Source organism: Paramormyrops kingsleyae, chromosome 2 (genome assembly GCF_048594095.1).
Source record: "Paramormyrops kingsleyae isolate MSU_618 chromosome 2, PKINGS_0.4, whole genome shotgun sequence".
NCBI classification, from domain to species: Eukaryota; Metazoa; Chordata; class Actinopteri; order Osteoglossiformes; family Mormyridae; genus Paramormyrops; species Paramormyrops kingsleyae.
In genome coordinates, this window is record NC_132798.1 from 35,478,841 (window position 1) to 35,504,574 (window position 25,734).

A 25,734-nucleotide genomic window follows, 5' to 3' on the forward strand; every position below is an offset into this window, starting at 1 on the left:
CACGGATATTGATTAAAAATTAATTGTTCCTGTTTGTTAGTTTACTATACGTAAGCCTAATACTTTCTTTACAATTTCAACATTATGCACATTTTGTGAAACTTCTTTTAAAAATATTGGGACGAGTGATGTCGTTATGCTGAGAAAAACACTACAAATTATTTTAGAATCATAAATATATAAAGCTTCCACACTTCATCACACAAGCGAGGATAATTCGGTGATGTGCAACCGATCGTCAGAGAATATTCCAAAAAAAAAAAAGCAAAGAAAAATTTTGCTGTCGCGATTAATTTTGGACTACTAAACTGGCATGTATGATATATTAGGTAATTTCAATTGCTTTAGACAGCATTCAGCTTCGCCATTAGCAATGAGTTTGAGTTGATGAGCGGACCTGTAATGTTGCCTACCAGTACATTGATTCATTATTATATAGAAAGAAACAACATAACTACCTCCAGTTACAATCATAAAAAATATAAAGTTGTAGTACATTAAATCTGTCCACCGGGGAGCTGCATTTTAGGAGAAAGTACAAATAAAAGAAATCTATATAAAAATACTTAAACTGGAAAGTCAAAGAAAACCGAACGCTTTCGTCTGAAACATTAGTTACTGAATGTGAAAAATGTCAGCATTTATTATAAATTCCAATATTACATTAAATTACAGAAAACGTTAGAAAAATACACTTAATTGCGAATTAGAATTTATTTCCATAACACATAATTTACACATAAGTTACATAATACTAGTTACAGAAGTTTGTTAAACGTAATGTTATTTCATAAAACTAAAGTAACCCATTACTTTCAGCGTACGTCTGTACGATTTTCAACACCGCACCAAGATGGCGCTGATTGCAGTGACTAAATAACCACGTGGTTTTGTTAAATGTGACGCATCATCAAACCGTCTTTAAAACGCCTGAAATATTGCCCCTGACAATTTCAATAAAACGTGAACTAAACGCGATAGAAATGTGACATTTTAATAAATATAAAAGTAAAATATATTATTAATCTGGTGCTCAGACAACGCAACACTGCGTTTTGTTTATTGGGGTCATTAAAAGCAGGCTTGAGGTTGGACAACATTTCACTGTTACCAGGCAGATCGAGTCCCAACATGGCGGCAAAGGGAAGCGAAGAGAAGACGCAGTTTCAAGAGATGGAGGAGGAGACGACAGCTGGATTGGAAAGAGAAATGGAGTCTGATCAGGAAGAAGGAATGGGGGTGGAAGATTCTTCTGAGGATGAAGACGGTTCCTCTGAGGATGAGAAAGAAAACGAGGCTGAAATTCAGCGTTTAGAAGAACAGGTATGGTTAAAAAAATGAATGAATGAATGTGTTGTCAAAACCCCGTTTATTGACCTAAAACACTAGCGTTTCTGGCTGAATATCTGAGATCTTAAAAATACAGGCAGTCATTGATTGCCCAGTATACATGTAACGTACGTGCATATTAACATTAAATTTAACGGCATGCGGGCGATCCATATGTACGCAGAACCCACTCCATTAAGTAGGCTGGGATTTAAATGACTGCGTTATGATCTGCGCGTAATTAGGTAACAACGCGGTTTATCATGCTGGCAGTGACGCATATTTTCAATGCATGTGCGTGTCTTCAATTGTCCGGGTTGATCGTTAGATTTATTTTGTCGGTAAAAAAAATAAAAAATTCTAAGCGTTACATCGTTAAAGTTTTGTCTGTCGCGGTTGTAAAACCCTACAGCCTACCCCGTTGTAACCGGAGTGCTCACGACTTTCCCTGTTTCCTGTGGGGAGCGCATTGCTTTCCAGAATAGTGTGGGCGCGATGGCCAAAACACTCACATGCTCCATCATTCCACCCAAAGAGTCGCTCGATAGGTTCCATAATTGCTCCTCGCTTGTTGATTTGCATGCTTCTATGGTGTCATTTCCCTATGTCATTAGCACACAGTCACCTCTTGCCTGTTATCGAACTTTCTTCCGCTGTTCCATACGGACCTGTTTGTTCACTGATTTGCAGCTATCCATCAATGTATTTGACTACAACTGCCATGTGGACCTGATCAAACTGCTAAGGCAGGAGGGTGAGCTGCTCAGACTGCGCAGGGCAAGGCAGAAGATGAGTGAGCTTTTCCCTTTGACAGAAGGTTAGACCCAGCCCTTGTGGCACTTTGTCATTCCTATGACCTTGTTGTTTGTGGTCAGTAGAGATGTTTTGTGTTTTAATTATTCATTTACATGGTCAGTGTCTACAGGTGAGTTAGTGACATATGTGAAAACAGATCTTAAGGTGTGTTTTTAAATCTTGCTTGTCTTCTGCAGAGATTTGGCTGGATTGGCTCAAGGATGAGATACGGATGACAGAGGGGGAGCCCAACCGTGAGAGTGTGTATGACCTGTTTGAGAGAGCTGTGAAAGACTACATCTGTGAGTATGGGCATGAGCTATTGCGGAAAAATAACCTTCTGAGAGACAGGTGCCATAAAAATGGTGCATCTTCCTCCTCACTCAGGCCCTGAGATCTGGCTGGAGTATGCCCAGTACTCCATTGGGGGGATGGGGTCATCTGGTGGGATTGATCAGGTGCGGTCCATCTTTGAGCGAGCCCTGACATCAGTTGGCCTGCACATGACCAAAGGAGTTGCTTTGTGGGAGGCCTACCGGGAGTTTGAGAATGCCATCCTGGCAACAGTGCAGGTAGTGTGTTTCTGCTCTCATTTCTAGGGTTTTCAGTACATTGTGGGAAATATCCTATTAAAACCTGTCATACAAATGTAATAATGGTAATGGAAGCTACATAATCTGTGTACAGAGGATGAGTGAGTTGTCTTGTTGATCACCCTAAATCTCTTGCATTGATCACTGATTTTATCATTATAGACAGTGTTATTGAGATGAGGTAAGCACTGAGTTAGACATGGTGTCTTGCATGGGTGGCAATCCAGCATGTCCACAGCATGCTAGATTGCATGCACAGCATCTGCTGTGTCTGCAGGTAATGTTGAAATGTGTCCCTTTCCCCTTCCGGTGGGGACTGTGTACAACTGATGCCCTATGATACAAATGCCACAGGGGAGACCGTTACCTTTTTTCACTCTGCCTCAGGGTCTTGGCCAGTGTGTAACTCCCCTCCCTCAATCTTCTCTCCTGTCTCCACAGCCACCCCCAGGCAGTGTTCCCACTCGCGAACAGCAGGAGCTGCTGAATGTTCAGCTTGAGCGAATCCACACACTGTTCCGCCGCCAGCTGGCCATTCCTTTAATGGGTGAGGCTCGTAGCTTTATTTGTGGGGCGGGGAGGGGGGGTCTCTCAGGACTGGTTTCATAGAGCCATGTTATGCTTCTTTCAAATGGGGCTCGAACGCTGTTGGTTCTCCTGGAGCACCCCTTTGGTTGGTTTCAGGTGGAGAGGGGGTGTGGGCTGCCAGGCCTTTCACATAGTGCCTGGCCAGCTCCACCCTTTAGAAGAGTCTGGCATGGATACAAACAGATGGTGTGGCCTTGTGTGTGAGGCTTTGGAGGCTCAGTTTATTTTCCACCTGAGACTTAGCTGGGGTTGCCAAACACATTTTCGGCATGCACGGTGCCTGGTTTAGAGCTTGGGCTCCCCTTTTATTATTATTATAATGATATTTATATAAAGAATCTTCGCTTCCTGTTCCTGAGAAGTTACATGACAGAACAGTGTACCAACTGGGGTCCCCAGTCTGCAGAGACTCTTCTCTTAATTATGCAGTATCTGTGGACTAATTAGTGTTGCAAATTTCTGGGAGTTTTCCCATTAATTCCCATATATTTCCATTAATTCCTATGGAAAGTTTCCAACTTGGAATATTTTCAGAATTCCCCAGCTTAACTTCCCATTGAATGGAAAGTTTATGGATAGTTTCCAGAATTTTTCTGTCCCTTTCCAACCCTTGGACTAATAAATGTCACATGTTAAATTAGCGATTAGTGAAACTGGCTGGCATGAGAACAGCACACCGAAGGCTTGTGCTAGATTGAGCATGAGACCCTTCTGGTGACCAGAGCTGTGTGATTTTTTTTGTTTTTGTGCTTCACACTTCAGAACCCACCTGATTTTGCTCAAACTCCTCCCTTAAATGGTCTGTTTAATTGGCTGTAATTAACATTGTCATGAAAGTAAATCACTGTTCCTACCTTGGTCTTGGAAAGCTTACCCGTCTCTGAAGGTGAAAGGACTGAGTCTGACCTCTGCCTATCACCCCCCCAACCTCACTCCAGACATGGAGGCTACATATGCAGAATACGAGGACTGGTCTGACAGAGGTGTCTCGGAAGAGGTTACGCGCCAATACAAGAAGGCTGTCCAGCAGATGGAGAAGAACCGGTCCTTCGAGGAAGCTCTGGTAGGTCCTTCTGCTGAAGTCTCCCATTGCTGATGTGGCTGGCTGTCTCTGCTAAATTAACCGTTTCCAAGTTAAGTGGGTCTGACAGCACCGTATTTCTTAATTTTCACTTTTGGACTTTAAAATGCATTATAGCCAGAAGCTGATAACTGTACACAGATGGCTGCCAATGTGATATTAATGAAAGGAATATCCATCTATCTTTGGACTGATTTATCCTGCTCAGAGTCATGGGGGCCTGCAGTCGATCCCAGGCAGGACAGAGTACTAGGCTGGGATAGACCTTTGCCCAGATGCCAGTTAATTGATGCAACACCATGAATGCTTAATCTGGTTCTGATGTATGTAATTGGGGTGTCTTTTATATAAGATTAATACCCTTGTTGGAATGGGTCCATGTGTATTTGTTAGCACTTAGTTCTGTTGCGTGTGCGTGTGTATCTGTATGTAATGCACTTTAAAAATATTAACTCTGTAATGGGCGTAGTGGGATTTAAATACCTCTATTTTTAAAGTTGGGCTTTATTTGTTTATATAGCAGTGGTAGATAACTTCCCCTCAGGGATTAAATCCACATTGTGCTGTCAGTTTATGGCTGGATTATCTTAATTTGATCTAAATTAATTATTAAAATACCCAGTGAGAAATGGGTTAAATAAGACTAATTAACAGTACAAAGAAATAGCTTTAAAGCCCCATTTCTGCCTTCTTTGGAGTCGGTGGGGGGTGTTTGATTTTTGTCCCTCCCCAGTGTCAGGGTCTTACAGTCTTCCTCTGTTCTTTAACTGAATCTTTGTCTCGGTGCAGCTGGTGGCAGAGACCCCCAAACTGGCTGAGTACCAGGCCTACATCGACTTTGAGCTGAAGGAGGGAGACCCCGCCCGCATTCAGGCCGTCTTCGAGCGGGCGTTGGCCGAGAACTGCCTGGTACCCGACATGTGGGCCAAATACACCCGGTACCTGGTGAGTACCATCCCGCTCGTGCGGCTGGATCCGTGGGAAAGTGGCAGAACGGCTATGTCTTTGTACAGGTGCTCGCTTTTGAAATGTGATCCCTGTGCTTTTCAATGCGACAGCTGCGGCACTGACACCATTCAAGTGTGCTGGTGTTAAATCTGAAACGAAAGGTGAATGAATTTGAACCTGGGATGTCAGTTAAGACTCTCTGCTGTCTGGGGGGTGGGTTAGGCACTCTTCTCCAAAGGTGATGCCCTACTCTCCTCTTGTTCTAATTGAAAGTAAAAAGGGAACTTATCTGTCTGGAAAGTTTTCTGCTCTGTCCCTCCCTGTATAAAAGGCAGCATGGCAGGGAAGCTTTCCTTATATAATGCCAGCCAGCTTGGCTTCACTCCCAGGATGCTGTTGTGAGACCAGACTGAAGAGATGCTGTCGACTTGCTGTGGGGCAGACAGGATTGAGGGGGGATCTGTGCACCGTCTATAGTTACTAAGGTGTTGTGTCCCCCACACAGGATCGGCAGTTAAAAATACGCTGCATGGTTCTGTCGTGTCATGAGCGGGCGGTCCGGAACTGTCCCTGGACTATGAGCCTGTGGAAAAACTACCTGCTAGCCCTGGAAAGGCATGGAGCGGAGCACCAGACTGTGGCAGGTAAGCACAATCCAGGGGGGGGCGGGGTCAGGGTTTGCAAAGAGAGGAGGGTCTAGGGGAAATTGAGCTTGAGCAGCCTGGTATTTAAGCAATTTCAGCAATTTCTTTTCAGTACATCATGAAAAATAATTACAAATGTATGTCCGCCTTACAACATTTAGAATTTTGGGTGTGTGGAGACTGCTTTGTTGCGCGTGATGCTCGGGTAGGGATCCAGAGTTAATGACCCCAGAGGGCAGTATGGGTACAGGTGGACAAAGCTGCCTCTGTGCTTGTCTCTTGCTTTATGGTGATTGGGTAGATGGTTTGTGAGGGTCTGCATGTGTATGTATGCACCCCCTGGTATCCCATCTAGAGTGTACCTCAGCCTCGTGCCCTGTGCCTCCTGGCTTAGGCTCCCGGCCCTGCATAATCTTGACCTGGATAGGAAGATGGAAAGATAATTCAGTGGCCCATTGATGGTGGGGAAACTCTAGGACTGATGTAGTGTTGCATCATGGGATATGTCAACTCTCTGGAGAGTAAAGCACCGTTGCTTCTAAACTCTAAGTTCAGGATACAAAAGAGACTGTTCATGGGGACCTGGTTAGTGGTTTTGTGTTCAAAAACACTGCAAATATCTCTATCCAGTCAGAGCACACTAGGCAAGATAGAGAGATATTTGCATGTTTCCCTCATTAATGCAAACCACACGTGTGTCAGGGTTTCCCAATCCTGGTCTCCATGGAGACTGTCATGTATGCTAACCCTCATTAGTTCAGTCTGCCCTGATTCTCAAGAACTCTTAATGCCTCATGTGTTCACTCCCTTTAATCTGTGTAGATTTTGATTTGACGGGCTGTGACACTTCATTCCAATCATTTAGTTGCCTAAATCGTACTTTGTCATCTAAAGTATTTGCCCCATCTTATTTTTCCACAGTGAATAAACTATATAATTAAATTAATTTAGCCATCTTCTGAGACTACCAGACATGGATGTCGATGTCCGGATCCGTAAACTTCTAGGTCGAATTTAATGAAGAGCTCAATGAAGGCTTCATTTAATTAAGGATTCTGCAGGAACAAAAAGGACTGCAGAGAGCGGGCCCTTGGAGATGGGTGGGGGGGCGTTGTACTGTCAGTCGACCCAGGGAAAATGCAGAAAATAAATGACGGGGCTGCTGAAACCTGCACTGATTGCCCAAAGTGCCACGTCATTAGCGTTTGCTCTGGCAGGTGTTACTGGATTTAGGGTCTGCCAAGTCTGCCGGCAAGTTGGACAGGGTCTGAAAACAGGGCTGAGCACCCAAACAGCCATGTCAGAGTTGTACATGGTGTTCTATGTGTCATTGTGTGCGTGTACATGCTTGGAAAATCATTTTTGCACCCATTTCTGCTTCCTCTGTTACATTGACTTCTTTGTTAGTATCTGAAATAACGCCATAACAGGTGTTTCCCTCGTGTGTGTGTGTGTGTGTGTGTGTGACCACTCAATGGGACACCCATCCTGTCGCTGTCATATTTTGTGTAGGATGGCTGTTTATTGCAAGGTGCCTCAAATAGAACCTTCTGGAACCCTTATTTGTTTCCCCAGAGGTCTTTGAGAAGGCCCTGAATGCAGGGTTCATTCAGGCGACCGATTACGTGGACATCTGGCAGGCATACCTGGATTACCTGAGAAGACGTGTGGATTTCACTAAAGGTGAGGAAGGTCCACGCTGCTGTAGAGCAACTGGGGGACGTGTCACCCTTTGGTGCCTTTGTTCACTTGAGGGTCTCTTCTGTTTTAGAATCCAGCAAAGAGCTTGAGGAGCTGCGAGCAGCTTTCACCCGAGCTCTGGACTACATGAAGCAGGACGTGGAAGAGCGTACGTGTCTCCAGTTATCAAGGGCAGGTTGCTGTCATCTGTGGCTGCTTAGGTTTTTGTTCTAGTGGCCACATCCTCTCCTCAGAGGACAAAGCAAAATGTTCTTTTGATAAATACACCCAGTCATGGGTGGCATGATCTGGTTCTGTTAATCATTAGCAGAAACCGAAGCGTACAAAGTAGTCAGTGAGAAGTGGGTTAAACCCGTGGATAAGTTACATTGTCTGATTTTACTTGAAATTTATTCTGTCCTAAAGACTTGATGTGCTTTTGTTGTCTTGAATGCCGTGAACAAAAAAATGTCCCCCCCCCCCCAATCCCTTTCCCAGGGTTTAGTGAAAGTGGGGACCCCTCCTGTACCATAATGCAGATCTGGGCACGGATAGAGGTGAGTGCGCCCCCTTGAGGCTCAAGGAGGAATTTACTCATTTGGTTAGGGAAAGATATTGTCTGTGCCTCCCAAGCTGGGTAGTGGTTTGTTGGTTTTTAAATTTAGCACAGGGGACCAGTGGGGACCAGTAGTCCCTCGGTGTGGATGTTAAAGGTGACGGCTTGTGAGTCACATTGATGTTGCTGGGAAAATAAGTAAATAGAATGAAAATGTAAAATTGTTGCTGATTGATGGGTAATCTGGACTTGTAGGTGTGGGAACTGGAGCAGAATCTGAATTGTTGGGTATATCAGCAGCCTGTGATGCATGCCATTATGGGTAGCTTAATGGGTAGACTGGTGCAATCTACTGTTACCAGGCCTTGCACTGCCGGAACATGCAGAAAGCCCGGGAACTGTGGGATACCATCATGACGAAAGGGAACGCCAAATACGCTAACATGTGGCTGGAGTATTTCAACCTGGAGCGGTAAGAGCGGCTCCTGGGAAGCCTGCTGGTGGGGGTGGGGGAGGGGGATACACAGCGGAGTCTGGAAATAATGCATGTCTCGTCGGCAGGTCTTACGGTGACGTGGTTCACTGCAGGAAGGCTTTGCACCGGGCAGTCCAGTGCACTGCAGACTACCCTGAGCATGTGTGTGAGGTTCTGCTCACATTTGAGAGGGTGGAAGGTGAGTTAACCAGTGTGTGTATGGTGGTGGTGATGGTGGTGATGATGATGATGATGATGATTCTTCCTCTCTCTGCTCTGCCCTCAGGCACCCTGGAGGACTGGGATGTAGCAGTGCAGAAGACAGAGACCCGACTGGCCAGACTCCAGGAGCAGCGGAACAAGGTGAGGACCCCCCCCCAACACCATAACCCCTGACCTTGGTGACCCGCCGCAGCCCCCGTGTGACACCCTCTCCTCTTGCAGGCGGCTGAGAAGGAAGCCCTGCTGGCCCATCAGGAGGTGGGGCGGGTGGAACAGCGTAAGAAGGCCAAGGCCGAGAAGAAGGCCCATAAGAAGGCGCAGAGGGCCGGCCGGGCAGGGGAGAAGAGGAAGGCGACGGAGCAAGAGGAGGAGGAAGGGGAGGACTGGGGGGAGCAGTCAGGTGAATATCGGTGCACAATGGGAGACCCCAGTTAACTGTTAGGTCACGTTTGAGCCTTTTAGCTGGTTGTGTTCTCAAAGTTCCTACAGTTCCGTCCTTTTCTGCAAATTTGATCTATTTTCTGAAATATTTTTAAAGCATGCTATTCCAGGTGAGTACCTTAGGTATGTAGGCAAGTTCCGCTCCTGGCCGCCTACATCCTCCGTGTCCTTAATCATTATGCCTCCGTGTTACTAACCCTGTCCAAGTGGCTGTGAAGCAAGATATCTGTCTCCACTTCTATTCGTCCTCCGGATATCGCACGCCAAAAACAGCCTCTACCTGATGTCTGGTTTCAGAACATCCTGTGAAGAAACATAGAGGGGAGGGTGCCCCCGGCGTGAGCGAGGCGGAGGAGTTCATGGAGACGGAGGCTGGGCTCCCGGGACTAACAGCGAAGAAACTGACGGCCCCCTCTGGCAACAAGAAAGAGGCGCGGGAGGTGGCAGAAGCTGCCCGCAGGGTGCAGAATGCCACGCAGGAGCAGCGGGACGACCAGACGAGCGTCTTCGTCAGCAACCTTGCCTTCACCTTGGAGGAGCCGGAGACGAAGCTGAGGGAACTGTTCCAGAGCTGCGGCTCGATCCAGCAGGTCCGGGCCATCTACAGCAACAAGGGAACCTTCCGAGGATACTGCTATGTACAGTTTGAGGACCAGGCATCAGTCTCCCTGGCGCTGAAGCTGGATCGGCAGGACGTGGAGGGCAGGCCCATGTTCGTTTCCCCTTGTGTGGATAAGAACAAGAACCCCAACTTCAAGGTGACTGCAGGGCTTGCGGAGGATGCCTTGGGGTGGGAGCAGCTGGTCTGGAAGCTCTTGATTCTACCCATTCTTTCCTTTTAGGTTTTCAAGTATAGCACAGCTCTGGAGAAACATAAGATCTTTGTTTCCGGTCTTCCGTTCGGCTGCACCAAGGAGCAGTTGGAGGAGGTGTGCAAAGAGCACGGCACAGTCAAGGATGTCCGCCTGGTCACCAACCGGTCTGGGAAGCCCAAGGTCAGAACCAGCTTAGTCATTAAGGTTAAAACTGTGATGCACTAATGCGGGGTGCTTGAGAGCCATATCATATAATTACAATATAATCAAAAGGCCATAAATCATGTCTTCAGCACCTTAATTATTTGGATCTGTTGTGCTGAAGGTGAGTTATCTGTATGGTCAGTCCGACTGACCCAAGCATGGCGGCCAGACTAAGGTGCTGTCATCTCTCACCCAGGGCCTGGCATATGTGGAGTTTGAAGACGAGGCACAGGCATCAACCGCTGTAGTGAAGATGGACGGGATAGACTTCCAGGGCCACACCTTGACAGTGGCTATCAGCAACCCGCCCCGCCGGAACGTGGCTGAGAAGTCAGACCTGAGCAAAGGCCTGGGCTCTATGATGCCACGCCAAGTCTATGGATCGTAAGTGTGTCTGTGTGACAGAGAGAGAGCGAGCGTGAGAAGTAAGGGGTCATGCTTGTGTTTGTGGGATGATGCTGATCCATAGATCTGAGTAATTTCTGCTTTCTTTGCTTGATAATCTGTTACAAATGAGTCCCACTAGTGTGGGAGAAGATGGTGCCTTTATGTGATGAGTGGTGGAAAAAGTACTCTGTTTTCATAAAGTAAGTACTGATACCACACCAAAATACTACTCGAGTAAAAATAAATAAATAAATAAATAAAAATACATAGTACTTAAGTATACAGTACATTCGAATCAAATCTTACAAAATGCAACCTAGTCTGTTAAATTTACTTTACAGATTTGAATATAGCATTATCAATTACAGTGCAGCACAATTAAACTGAGTCGTATAACTGTTTTTTTTAAGAAAAAGCCTTGAAGCTTAAGTTTGATGGCACAGATTAGTGAAATGACTTTTATTCTGTGGAAAATGAAAGATGGATCTACAGTCCACAATCAATAATGAATTATAAACATTACTTAACTGGCGTATGAGCACCACTACGAAAATGGCTGATCGTCCAATGCAATCATCTCCATTATTTCAGTGGTAGTTCTAGTGCTGCTGACTTTGAAAAAGTCAGCAGCACTAGATATTTAAAAGTTTAAATATCGAATGGCAATTTCGGTATATTAACCAATATATCGTGCATCTCTAAACATAAAGAGATATATATCCCACAAGAATTTTTCACATTTTTAATTGTGCAGCCCTACAAGGTATGCTGCATGCATACCCAGAATGGTTACCCAGAATGTATTGTAATCAAGTTATTTGAAATGAAAGCAAAAGTTGCAACAATTATAAAATAAAGTACAGATTCATAAAAAGCCTTTCATTTGTACTTTACTTTTAATACCACCTCTTTGTTTTGTAGGAGGGGGAAGGGCCGCACCCAGCTGTCCATGCTCCCACGTGCTCTGAACCGGCAAGCAGTTCCGGAGCTTAAGGTGGAGAATGGAACTGTGCAGAATGCGGAGGCAGCGGGCGAGTCCGGGTTGGAAACGCAGGGCAAACCTCTGTCAAACGCCGATTTCGCTAGGCTCCTGCTCAAAAAATGACCTGTTCTGATTTGTGGAGAGAGAGAGAGAAGGAAATAACTGCCTTTTTAATGGAAACCATTTTGTGTCCTTAAAAGAAAAATAATAAAAAAAAAAAAATGTAATTTAGTTGTAAATATTTGAATCCCCCCACCCTTTATGTGGCCTATCCTATAAGCAAACGCCTTAATTAACCAGGGCTCCTTCCTTGCCCCCCCCCCACCTCCCCCCCAGAAGTATGAGAATCAGCCACTTCTTTTGGATGTTGGTCTGGCTGAGGAAATAGTTTTTTGTTTTAATTGCTGGTTTTATTAAAATTATTTTAAAGCGTGCATATAATGTGCCACACCTCAGTTGTTTAAGATGGGTTGTGTTCTCCAGGATTGAAGACTGAAAGGCTTGGATAGGATGCCTGTAGAGGCTTTGGGGTTTTTCTCCTGTTATTTTGAGGTGTAAATCTACTCCTGTGGATTGTTTTTGCTTAAAGGATATATGCAAGAACTTCATTTTTATTGAGAATATAAATGTATTATAAAGTGTATAGAAGAATGATGATGGTGAGGCATCTTTTACACTTGGTCTAAATATGGTCCAAGTTGTGTAGAACACTCTGGTGCACCTGTTTTGCTTTAGGCTTGGAGGCTGGCAGGTTTGGGCCAGTGCTGGATGTAAAGGCAGCTTCCGGTACCCTCCTGTCCATTTTGCAGAAGCTAACTGGACTGCCCTCACAGAAACTTAGCAGCAGCGATCCCAGCTGACTCATAGCCTCTCCTGAGCCCACAAAATAAGATTTTGATTCTTTGAGATGTGTCAGAGTGCAGTGAGAACACGGCTGTTGTATAGTGGAGGCTCTGCACGTTAACTTTGTTACTGATAGTGGGTGTTCAGATTGCGTGTGTGTGTTAAATCCCAGAAGTCTGCATGTAAAGGCTGATAATGACCATCTCTCATATTGAGGGCGTTTACATTGAAAAGTAAAAAGCAGGAATCATGATTACAAGCCCCGCCCCCTTTTCCCTCCCATTCTCAGCACGCGTTCTTGTAAGCGTCACCTACCTGTTAATCCCAGACTCCTCCAGATTTTTAAATTATTTTTGCCGCCATTTCTGCATTGCATGTAATTCTGCCTTACGCGTAGGCCTCACAGTAATAGTTACGCGTAGGCCTCACAGTACGCGTAGGCCTCACAGTACGCGTAGGCCTCACAGTACGCGTAGGCCTCACAGTACGCGTAGGCCTCACAGTACGCGTAGGCCTCACAGTACGCGTAGGCCTCACAGTACGCGTAGGCCTCACAGTAATAGCCATAAACGGATGGATGGGTTGTAGTTAACACTGTGAAACCGACACATTTCGGAGGCATCGCTGGGGACGAAGCAAAGGTGTGATGGTGATTTATTTTTTATGTTGAAAGTCGAGTTCCTCAGCTACCATTCCCGCACCCAAACCCTCGTGGAAATCTATGCAGCTGTATATCGCAAACAAGACCCTTCTGCGTGCTGATCCTTCTCTAACTGTACAGAAAATCGCTCTATCCGTGACTGTGAGTTATAACTGTATGCTTGAGCTGTCTACCTGTAGTGTGGAGTCCCCAATTTCTCTGATGTAAGGACCTGAAAGCGGTGAATGCGTGCATAGGTTTTGAACACATGGACAACAATTCTTTTGTGTATGTATATATATTTTTTGATTTTCACAGAACTATCTGAAACTTATTTTGTGTTTGTGGTCACCCAGGCAATTCCTTCTATACTAGTATCACCAGTGAGCCTTTCATCATTTTAAAGGAGACATTTTTTTGTGGTCAGGTGTTAAGTGTTCACATCCCAAGTGATTGGCCATAGTTTTCTATAGCATTTGTATGTTTTAAGAGAGAAAAAGGACATTTAGCTAAATCTAGTGATGTATCACCACAGTGGCCTATTTTAGTAAAGAGAAAGTGTTTTAAAGTTATTTGATGTCCATTATTAAAAAAAAAAAAAAGATTAAATTGTACAAAATTTAAAAGTTTATTTTTCGTTAATATGTTGGGTAAATTGGTCTTTGAATGCTTGAACATACTGGAAGCTTTCATTTACCAAAATGTTTTTTTGTGTGTTTGAGAAGTTGTACAAGGACCATGTGTGTAATTTCCTGCTGTTTTTCTAGCAATTTATCCTTTTTGTTGATCTATAACTGTATAATTTTTTTTGCGCCTAAATGCTTCATTAAAAGCAATTAAATGTTTACTTGTTTAAATGTCCTATTGGGGGGGGGGGTACAAATGATCTGGCATGTGTACTTGTCTGGAGGATTGTAGGTTCAAATCCCACAGTTGCAGAATAATCCTATCTCTTGAACAAGGCCCATACTCTTAACTGCTCCAGGGATTCTACTTTTTAACCTTAAACTTTCCTGATGTGTCCATCACTTTGAGTGTGCCAAATAAAACTACCATGCTGTCCACCACTGGAATCCTCAAAAAGGGGGTTAAGGACAAATAACCACAAAGACAATCTGCCCTCCTTTGGCATTTAATTTTAATTTCGTAATAAATAAGCTTTTAAATAGTATGAAAGTGCTGTTGTGTAATCACCACAGACTGTATCTGAGCATATGAGGCATGTTAATATCCACAGCAACTCAAAAGCCATTAGGAGTCTCTCACTTCAGCTGATTGACAAATAAGACTTTGTCGACCTTCTGATGCACTGATGAGCAGTAACAGTACATCTCATGGAATGTAAGGACACTAACCCCCCCTGCCCCCAAGCAACAAGCATGTACTTCAGAACCATAATCGTAATATACCAAATACTGGGAACATAAGATCAATCTTATCTGGGAAGATTTTATCTTAATAAAAGGTAAATTTATTAATTCCTTAGAATTCTTCAGTAGTACACCTACTTTTAGATCACATAATCTGCTGAATACCCCATGTGCAAATAGCCTAATTAACAGGCCTAATTAATTTCCACACATGCTGGTTGCGGTGGCACCTCAAAAGAGGCATTATACAGCAGAAGTATGGTCTGTCCAAATGCATATAGTTGATGTATGTACATAACTATGAATGCTATGTCCATCTAAGGTCACCTAATTTACATTCAGGGAGCCAATACCCACTCTCAAAAATATAGGGGCTGAAAGCAGGAGGCTTGAGCAAGAGGGTTGACAGGAAGCTCAGTTATGCACAGGGATGGTGTTCTCACAGTCAGTGCGTGGCTGATGCCCTGCCCCTGGCAGCCCCACTGCGTGTTCTGTGCTGGCGATGAGCAGTGTGTCCAGGGTGATCTCTGTGCATTTGGCGACAAAGCGGATGAAGGGCCGTACATCACCCTCATTGGCCGTGTCCAGTGCGCCGTAGTACTCTGCTCTCTGCTCCTTGCGGATGGTGATGGGCGGGTATCGCGCCTGCATCAGCACCAGGTTCATGAGCAGCCGGGATGTGCGCCCATTGCCGTCAGAGAAGGGGTGCACATACACCAGCTTGTAGTGGGCCAGGGCAGCAAATTCCACTGGATGCAAGCTGAAGGCCTCCTCCGAGTTGAGCCACTGCACGAGCTCAGTCATGTGCCGCTCCAGGTCCCGGGGGTGTGGTGGGATGTGGTGGCCCACAAACACCTGCGTGGCCCTCAGCCGGCCTGCCTCCACGGGGTCAGCATGGCCCAGCACTCGCCGGTGGATCTCCAGAATATCGTTGATGGTGACAGATCCCACGCGCGACAGCAAGGTGCTGTTGATGTATGTCATGGCAGAGTCCACGCCGATTACCTCATTCTGCTCCTGCAGGCTCTTTCCAGGCACAGCATAGCGTGTGTCGATGATATGCCGGATCTCTGACAGCGTCAGTGTGTTGCCCTCGATAGCCACTGTATGGTAGATGTGGTGATAATAGGTCTCCTCCATCACACGCCGCAGGGCAGAGTTGCCCTTAGGAATAGACATCAACCGGCGCACCTTGCTATCAATGACACTAAAGTAGCGCTGGTCCAATTCGGCCACTAGGGGCAGCGTTCGGTCCCGGCTCACAAGAGCCTTCTCGTTGCAAGGGGAGATGGCAAGAGCCTTGGAATAGAGATGGTCTGCCTGGATAACATCCTTCTCCTCCTCCAGGATGGTCCCCAGCTCTGTCAGAGCTTCCACAAAGTCTGGGTTCATATTAAGCGCATGCACCAGCAGTTTCTGGGCCTTTTCTCGTTTCCCCTGCTTCTTCATCTCCAGGGCCTGCTGCAGAGCTGCCTTGGCCTCAAACTTGTTCTCTGCAACACATTATAGATTGCTCAATGGCCCACTATTCTCTTCAAACACATTTTTTTTGTCAACGATGAGGTTATCTAAAGCTTATCTCCAGGAACAAGTGTAAAACTACATATTAGCCTGACACAGTAAACCAGATGTGGGGCTACAGATTCTGCATTGTGACTGATGCTATCATGATAAAATATGATGTAATGTTAAGTTCTGTTTAAAATGTACTGTTCCAGAAGGCCCAGAAGCATGTAACCCTCTCTGGCTCGAATTCAGCAATCTCACCTGGACTGGGTTTGGGCTTGAGGGGTAGGAGGTCAAAGACAGTGCTAGGAACAGTGAGACTGGTGGAGTGGGAGCTGTGCTGGATCACCCCGCCCCACAACTGGCAGCGCAGCAGGGCCAGGCCTTTCAGCGTGCCACAGCACTGCTCCTCCACCCCAACCAGGGGCAGCAGCAGGGCCAGCAGGGAGCCCAGGAGCAGGCATAGCAAAGGCCCCCAGCCACATAGCGCCCGGCCGCTGGTGTATCGCCACACCTCCAGTGCCGTGATCAGGCCCATCCTCCTCCTCCTTCTCCTCTTTGTGTTGGTGACATACCCGTCACCATGCTCTGGTTCAGCCTCTGCAGCTGTGTTCAAGAGTATGAAAGTAAAGCTGGATGATTCAAAAGTTATAAATTTCACCTGTAGTCCTTAATTATTAAAAGATCTTGACAAACCAGTGGAAAACCTATCTCCTTACAACAATCATACTTGGTTTGTATATAAATCTCCAGTATAGTAGAATGACATTCCTAGCATACAGATCCCCGATGTGTAAGTGCTGTATGTATCGACATTTATGGGTAATTTAACAGCTGTACAAACGGAGAACTCATTCCTGTCTTCTGTGGATTTCATGTCGCCTATTTACATACTCTATAAATGTCTCCCTGATGAACAAATATTGTTTTCAATCACGCAATGGAAGACATGATAACTACGATTAACTGCGTTTAAAAGAGCCGACAGATTACAAATATGTCATCATACAGGTATGCCTCAAAAGCGTAAAGTTGCACTTCCGGTAAAGAGAAAATGCTAGAATGACAATTTACGACAAAAATTAAGAGTGTAACGTTACCTGTAATATTTAGATAAATTCGTGGCAAATACAAGGAGACTATCCTTTTATCCACTTGTACTCATACCCTTCGTTTCCTAATGAGATACTTCATCGCTTGAACACCAATAACCAACAGTCCAGTGCACAAAAAAGTGACCCACTTCTCTCAGCGCCGCCGATTGGTCCTCTGTTCCTTGTATCCTCTTTCTTATTGGCTTACAAATGCCGTTTGGCCAAGGATAGGAGCAATAGATGTGCCGGTTCGTAGTTGACATCGATTGGACAAAAAGTATGAGTGACGTAAGTTATAATTTGAAAAGCTTCCTTCCCTTTAAACCGGAATAGAAATGACATTGTTAGAACGTGACCTCGATGCCTTTTCGCTGTGGAATTTTCCGATAGTGTTCATGATTCGTACACTTATGATGTGGTATAACGTCATAGACCCGACGTTCAAGACGTTGGTAAAGTTAGTTTGCGGTTCGTTTTTCACGTTGCAAACGGCCATAAAAACCTTATATATGCACGAAAAAATACGAATTATGGCTCCTTGTGATAGTCCTGTTGTGTGAATTCAGAAAATATAAATACATTGCGTAAAAACAGCCTTTAATGTATTTTGACCAGTTATTTTCATTAGCTTCTCACGTCAAAACCAGACGTCCTCATGACTCAAAAAGCGTCTCATATTAAACATCCTGATTTGTGAAAAATTTCACAACTGATAATTTGTCCATATATCGCGTGTAAACCCATAAAAAACACATTGAAAAACGCGCGTTTTAAGGAGGACCGGACAGATAGTTCTTAAGGTGGACCAACAATATAGCCCGAATACACACATTTTAATAATTCCATTAATCATACATGCATTTAAACTGGTTAAAACTGATCAAGATGACTTGTGATGGTCAAACAAGGACCTTTCACATCTTCATATACCCCTCAGACACTGACATTGATTTGTTAAAGCTTTCACAAGTCATATTTTAAGAGTTATGACTGATTAAAGGCCCTAAAAATGACCAAGATGACCTCTGACTGACCAAATCAAAACTTTCACACCTTCATCTATCCTAGAAGGACTCACCCTGATTTGTGAAAGTTTTCACAAGTCATATTTCAGGAGTTATGACTGATTAAAGTGCAGTAGTATTTATGGCGGATCAAGGTCTCAACCTAGGTGAATTTAAAGGCCCTAAAAATGACCAAGATGACCTCTGACTGACCAAATCAAAACTTTCACACCTTCATCTATCCTAGAAGGACTCACCCTGATTCGTGAAAGTTTTCACAAGTCATATTTCAGGAGTTATGACTGATTAAAGTGCAGTAGTATTTATGGCGGATCAAGGTCTCAACCTAGGTGAATTTAAAGGCCCTAAAAATGACCAAGATGACCTCTGACTGACCAAATCAAAACTTTCACACCTTCATCTATCCTAGAAGGACTCACCCTGATTTGTGAAAGTTTTCACAAGTCATATTTTATGAGTTATGAAATATTTATAATAGTAATGACTGAAATCCTATGACATGAAATAAGCACAACAGTACATGGAAATTCAGTTGTGATGAACATCTCTGAAGTCCATGTGTGCTCCTTGACACAACAGAGAGCCACAACAGACATTACAACAATGATACATGAACTTCTCTGTGTTGTGAAAGTTCAAAAATGTTATGTTGAAAGTTGAACATCATTTTATTACAATGAACTATTAGTGTAGTTTAAACATTACATCAAATAGAACAGTAACATAAGTTTAACAAATTACAATGATTAATAAACAATAACACAATAACTTAATAAAATTCACAATGTTAGTTTTTACTTATTATGTACAACATATACAAAACCATGTTTTGTTTGGGTGATTTTCTGTGTAGATCCAATGTGACGAGTGCATGTTGTGGACACATGTGAAATGCACAGACCTCACAGAACAGGAAATTGACACCATCAGTAACCCAAACAAAACGTAGTTTTGTATATGTTGTACATAATATGTAAAAACTAACATTGTGAATTTTATTAAGTTATTGTGTGTCACAGAGGATGACTTTTATTAAGTCATTGTAATAAAATGATGTTCAACTTTCAACATAACATTTTTGAACTTTCACAACACAGAGAAGTTCATGTATCATTGTTGTAATGTCTGTTGTGGCTCTCTGTTGTGTCAAGGAGCACACATGGACTTCAGAGATGTTCATCACAACTGAATTTCCATGTACTGTTGTGCTTATTTCATGTCATAGGATTTCAGTCATTACTATTATAAATATTTCATAACTCATAAAATATGACTTGTGAAAACTTTCACAAATCAGGGTGAGTCCTTCTAGGATAGATGAAGGTGTGAAAGTTTTGATTTGGTCAGTCAGAGGTCATCTTGGTCATTTTTAGGGCCTTTGAATTCACCTAGGTTGAGACCTTGATCCGCCATAAATAGTACTGCATTTTAATCAGTCATAACTCCTGAAATATGACTTGTGAAAACTTTCACAAATCAGGGTGAGTCCTTCTAGGATAGATGAAGGTGTGAAAGTTTTGATTTGGTCAGTCAGAAGTCATCTTGGTCATTTTTAGGGCCTTTGAATTCACCTAGGTTGAGACCTTGATCCGCCATAAATACTACTGTACTTTAATCAGTCATAACTCCTGAAATATGACTTGTGAAAACTTTCACAAATCAGGGTGAGTTCTTCTGGGGTAGATGAAGGTGTGAAAGTTTTGATTTGGTCAGTCAGAGGTCATCCTGGTCATTTTTAGGGCCTTTAAATTCACCTAGGTTGAGACCTTGATCCGCCATAGATACTACTGTACTTTAATCAGTCATAACTCCTGAAATATGACTTGTGAAAACTTTCACAAATCAGGGTGAGTTCTTCTGGGGTAGATGAAGGTGTGAAAGTTTTGATTTGGTCAGTCAGAGGTCATCCTGGTCATTTTTAGGGCCTTTAAATTCACCTAGGTTGAGACCTTGATCCGCCATAGATACTACTGTACTTTAATCAGTCATAACTCCTGAAATATGACTTGTGAAAACTTTCACAAATCAGGGTGAGTCCTTCTAGGATAGATGAAGGTGTGAAAGTTTTGATTTGGTCAGTCAGAGGTCATCTTGGTCATTTTTAGGGCCTTTAATCAGTCATAGCTCTTAAAATATGACTTGTGAAAGCTTTAACAAATCAATGTCAGTGTCTGAGGGGTATATAAAGATGTGAAAGGTCCTTGTTTGACCATCACAAGTCATCTTGATCAGTTTTAACCAGTTTAAATGCATGTATGATTAATGGAATTATTAAAATGTGTGTATTTGGGCTATACTGTTGGTCCACCTTAAGAACTATCTGTCCGGTCCTCCTTAAAACGCGCGTTTTTCAATGTGTTTTTATGGGTTTACACGCGATACATGGACAAATTATCAGTTGTGAAATTTTTCACAAATCAGGATGTTTAATATGAGACGCTTTTTGAGTCATGAGGACGTCTGGTTTTGACGTGAGAAGCTAATGAAAATAACTGGTCAAAATACATTAAAGGCTGTTTTTACGCAATGTATTTATATTTTCTGAATTCACACAGCAGGACTATCACAAGGAGCCATAATTCGTATTTTTTCGTGCACATATAAGGTTTTTATGGCCGTTTGCAACGTGAAAAACGAACCGCAAACTAACTTTACCGACGTCATTTACAGCAATATTATTCAGAGAAGACTGTTTGCCCTAAAGGAGAAACATACTCTTTTCATGTGATATTTTATGTGAGGACATACTTAATACTACTATTTTGGAGCAGGTAAAACGCTATGCTTTTTATCGATCCAATTAAAACAGACCAAATTTTGGGACACTTTAAAATGAATGCGGGATCACCACAGTAACGAAGGAGCGGCATTTCTTTATTTTACATAACATCAATCGGACACGAAGCATCAGGTAGCTAATAGTCATGATTATAATCATTTAGGGTTCGCCCTAAAAGCAATTTACCAAAATACTCGCAATGCCATGTTATACAAAACTAGCATTTAAGGCGTGCATTTAAATGGATTTAACTTCAGTCAGTATCAACCCAAGAAACATCAGGGGGCAGCAAAGTCAAGTTGTTTTTTCACCACTTTGCATATCTTGGTCTGTTTGGTCTGTTCTTGTCATAATGAAAATCATAGTCTCCCAGCCGCTTATCCTGAGGAGTCCTGGAGGCTGTTCCAGTGAGCTTAGTGCACAAAGGAGAGCAATAACAACAGCAGCAGTAATGTCTCGTACTAAGACAACCACCACCGCTCCATTGCTTTTGGAACAGTGTTTCATCACGTGGTTCCCACAGCACAGGATTTTGTTTTTGGGACTATTGAAACACACAAGTCTTTCTCTCAGACCTTATTAGGGCAATACCTAACTCAGAATTTTAACAGTCAAATATTCAACTATCTGTTTATTTTTTTCCCCATAGAGATAATCCATTATTAGCATTAGTTTCAGTGATGATATGGCGACCCAGCGCTGCGGCTCACTGTTTGTTATTCCTGTGTTTATGGATTTGTCGGAATGATACATCAGCACTTGTATTTTTGTTTAGAATGTGAAATAAAGTAGGCTGTAAGAGTTTGACATTAAAAATAAACTGTAAATGGATAAACAAATGAATCTGTTCACAGTATTGCACAACTGACTCTTCGACAGCCTTTTTCTCTTTAAACATTAAAACCTAGTAAATAAATCTAAAACAAATTAACTGATTATTTAAGAATGGAATTATAGATGAAAATAAAAACAGTAAGCCTGAAAATAAAAAACATGGCATTGTCTACTTTGAAATAACATCGTCTTCAACAGGATAGGCTTATTAGGCTATTGTATTTCTCTTTAAATATTAATGTTAAGTGTAAACGAATAAACAAATTAAAACACTTGCAGTTTGAAATATTTAATATAAAGCAAATGTTTTGTCTTCAGTCTTTTTCCTGCACAACAAATAGGTCTAAAATGAATGATTACCCTGGCCTGTATAAATTACAAGGCAGATGAAAAGAAAAAAAAAAAACACACACACATTGGATTTACTCAGTTCAATGGTGGACATTGGTTGTACTCAGATCATTTGGTTTGGCAGCAATTTACAGAATTGTATTAACACAATCTGTTTATGTTCAATCAACACAAGTACATTATTTAGAAACAAATTTATTGAAATTTGCTTCAGTTAAGTAAATTAAACTCCTTGATCATTGTACTCTAACACAATTTGATCAGTTTGTTCCAACATAATTAAATCCCTTGTATTCCAACACTATTAACTCTAGCAGTCTCCATCAGTTACATAATTTAATTACCTTAAATTGAATAAATTTAAGGTAATTATATTTAAATAACAGTAAATAAAAAATTCTGCAGTTTTTCATTTAAACTTTCCTTGATCATTCTGAACAGTATCCACTAATCCCCCCATCGACAACAATGGGACATTTTTGTACCAAAACCTTTATTCCAGAATCTGGATGAACAGCAGGTGTCCCTACTTTGCATGTGCCAACTTAAAATGTCACATATAAAGTAGATTCAACAAGAAAAATGGCCTTGTGTTTATATCTCACAGACCTTTACAAAGAAAGGCTGCATTATATAAGAAATTTAATGCCACATTCAGAGCAATATTCTGGTCCGAAATGCAGCACCATTCACTATAAAAGAGTAATGCAAACAAATAAAGATTAATGGCTCTTAAGGAAATCATTAACAATGTAATTGACCCAGAGTGTTACGGTGGTAAATTTTCCGATTTTTGCTTAAATAAATTTGACCACTTCTTCATATGGGCAGACTAGAAAAATTTCTGACTCGTGTTCACATCCACTTTTGCGTCCACCTCGTTAGCAAGCTTACTCACTGACTTCGAGTCCTTACAATCGTTGATCTCTTTTATTTTGGAAGGTCGTCATTAACAGGTTCATTTCCAGCCGTGAATAAATTTAAATATTTTTTAAATCAATCAAAGAAGAACGATAACAGATATGAATCTACGGTCAAAAAGCTATATGCTACTAAGCTGCGCATATGTCCGTTTTGCTACCACAAAAACCTCTATCACGTGCCCAGCATAGGATCCGCCTACTAACCAATAGGAATTTAACACCAATAATGCTATTTAAATTTCCGCAGTTTCAATTATTACAGATGTACCGTTATTAGGTATGCATAAAACAATAGTCAAATTCGAAAGAGTAACAAAAATATTCAACAAAAATGTTTTCCTATAATTTGGCTCTTACATTTCCAGCCCCTAATTGGAAGGCATGAGGACTGACAATTACTTAATACCCTTTATAGAGCCAAATAAATATACACTTAAGGCATCACCTATCAGTTAACCGAGTCTCACATCATACACAGAACATGGATAGGATTTACATTCCCCCTTTTTACATTCAATTCACATGTCCGCCTCACAGATAAGGCACAGCTTGTCAACAGGCCTTTCTAAGGTGTTGGTCTTTGTTTTGATGACCACACGCCGCACAAGTCCTTTGACGTCTTGAATCACCTGAAGAACTCTTCCCAACACCCACGAACTTCGCGGTGCTGAGTCATCGACGATCATAACAATGTCCCCAGGAGTCAAGTTCTTCTTTATCTGCGTCCATTTTTGCCGCTCCTGAAGCATGGGTAAGTACTCACGCACCCACCGCTTCCAGAACAAGTCAGCAAGATATTGCACTTGTTTCCATCGACGGCGGTTGTATAAGTCTTCCTTTTTGAACAGCCCAGGTGGTAGGACTGGCTGCTTCTTCATCAGCAACAAGTGGTTGGGGGTCAATGGCTCAGGATCTGTTGGATCATCTGTTGCTGTAGTCAGTGGTCTATTATTTAGTACTGATTCTACCTCACACATCAGTGTCAGCAAACATTCGTCATTGATGGATTGTTCTTTTAGTATAGACTTCAAGACTTTTCTCACGGATCTGATCTGTCTTTCCCATATTCCACCAAAGTGAGAACCAGCAGGTGGATTGAATATCCACTGAATTCCTCTTTGCATGAGAAAATCTGAGATCTTTAACTGGTTCCACTCTTGAATGGCTTCACGCAGTTCACGCTCAGCGGCAACTAGGTTGGTACCATTATCTGAGCGCATAATAGCTACCTGCCCTCTTCTGCACACAAAGCGTCTGATGGCATTCAGACAAGAATCAGTGTCCAAAGTATGCGCAATTTCAATGTGCATTGCTCTTGTTGTGAGACAGGTGAACAGCACACCATATCTTTTCACTGTGCTGCGGCCTTGTTTTACGTTATATGGCCCAAAATAATCGACCCCAACGTTAGTAAAGGGGGGTTTGTCGGGCAGAAGTCTGTCTTTTGGCAAATCAGCCATTTTCTGTTCCAAAGCTTTGCCTTTAACTTTCCTGCAAATCACACATTTTGACAGAAACTTCCTCACCACCGAGTTAGCAGAGGGAATCCAATATTTTTGGCGCAGCTGTGAAAGCATGTAAAGTCTTCCGCAGTGTCCAATCCTTTCATGCGTGTCTCGCAAGATCAGTGTGGTGATATGTAGGTTCTTTGGGATGATAACTGGATGCTTCACATGCTCTGGCATTGCAGCAGCGGAGAGACGGCCTCCAACTCTCAATACCCCATCTTGATTTACTGGATCAAGTTTCCTCAAGTGGCTGGTTTTCTTCACACTATTGCCCTTCATTAACATGAGAATTTCTTCTTGAAACTGTTGCCCTTGACAGAACTTGATAATCTCTGTTTCTGCTTGCATCAGATCTTCTACAGTAAGAACCGTGCTTGTCCTTACTGATTGGTCGCCTTGTCTGTTCGGTTTGATGGTTGTTTGTTCGTTCTTGTTCCTACAACGTTGCAAAAGTAGGTCTTTGAGTTTAAGGACCCAGGCCACAGCTTTCTTCAAACGGTACCAGCTGGAATAGTGGTTGATCAGTTTGTTCACAGTATGACCTTCTTCATCTACGTTTGTGAGATGTACTGTGACAGTATGTCTCACTTCATCGTCGTCCTCAGCAATCTTTGTTTCATCAGGTCTTTTAGGCCAGAAACTTTCTGATTCTTTCAGGAAGCCTGGACCATGGAACCAGCTTGAGTTTTTCATGAGTTTGGTTGGTGCAACCCCTCGGGATGCACAATCAGCTGGATTAGTTGATGTGCTGACATATCTCCATTGATGAGGCATGGTTAGCTCTCTGATGACAGCGATGCGATTGGCAACAAATGTTTTAAAGCGGAGCTTATCATTTTCTATGTACTTTAACACTGTTGTGCTATCAGTCCAAAATATTGAATCAAGAAGATCCATCTGAAGCTCACTTCTTAACATTTTGTCTGTCTTTACAGCAATCATTGCTGCTGTCAACTCTATGCGCGGAATGGTGGTCTGCTTCAGCGGCGCCACACGCGATTTGCCCATCATGAAAGCACAATGAACACGCCCATTTTCACCTGTTAACCTCAGGTAAGAGGTTGTTCCGTACCCACTTTCACTGCCATCAGAGAAGTGATGAAGCTGCGCTGTTGCAACAG

General features: G+C 42.9%; 2 protein-coding genes across 4 annotated transcripts; one reads left to right on the top strand and one right to left on the bottom strand.

Annotated features, from left to right (window-relative positions):
• The first annotated feature begins 924 nt into the window (after nucleotides 1-924).
• sart3 (spliceosome associated factor 3, U4/U6 recycling protein) lies at nucleotides 925-14,068 on the top strand. Of its 3 annotated transcripts, none has more exons than XR_011989284.1 (20): nucleotides 925-1,323; nucleotides 2,020-2,146; nucleotides 2,322-2,426; nucleotides 2,512-2,696; nucleotides 3,159-3,264; nucleotides 4,244-4,368; nucleotides 5,176-5,331; nucleotides 5,840-5,978; nucleotides 7,554-7,661; nucleotides 7,750-7,827; nucleotides 8,157-8,215; nucleotides 8,577-8,686; nucleotides 8,776-8,888; nucleotides 8,976-9,052; nucleotides 9,134-9,311; nucleotides 9,650-10,110; nucleotides 10,195-10,347; nucleotides 10,568-10,755; nucleotides 11,680-13,005; nucleotides 13,042-14,068. XR_011989284.1 is itself a non-coding variant. In XM_023833366.2 (19 exons), exons 1-19 carry the CDS (start codon nucleotides 1,132-1,134, stop codon nucleotides 11,861-11,863), a joined length of 2,844 nt encoding a protein of 947 aa, XP_023689134.2. In that variant the 5' UTR covers nucleotides 925-1,131; the 3' UTR covers nucleotides 11,864-14,068. The 3 variants fall into 3 exon arrangements, 1 of the variants encoding a protein (XP_023689134.2); XR_011989285.1 differs by having other exon boundaries at nucleotides 13,114-14,068; XM_023833366.2 differs by having other exon boundaries at nucleotides 11,680-14,068.
• Nucleotides 14,069-14,344: 276 nt separating this feature from the next.
• On the bottom strand, nucleotides 14,345-17,353 carry ficd (FIC domain protein adenylyltransferase). Its single transcript, XM_023833367.2, has 3 exons — nucleotides 17,200-17,353; nucleotides 16,361-16,705; nucleotides 14,345-16,086 (listed from the first exon to the last, which is right to left on the bottom strand). The coding sequence occupies exons 2-3, from the start codon at nucleotides 16,635-16,637 to the stop codon at nucleotides 15,008-15,010; spliced, it is 1,356 nt and encodes a 451-aa protein (XP_023689135.1). The 5' UTR covers nucleotides 16,638-16,705; nucleotides 17,200-17,353; the 3' UTR covers nucleotides 14,345-15,007.
• Between the last annotated feature and the right edge of the window lie 8,381 nt (nucleotides 17,354-25,734).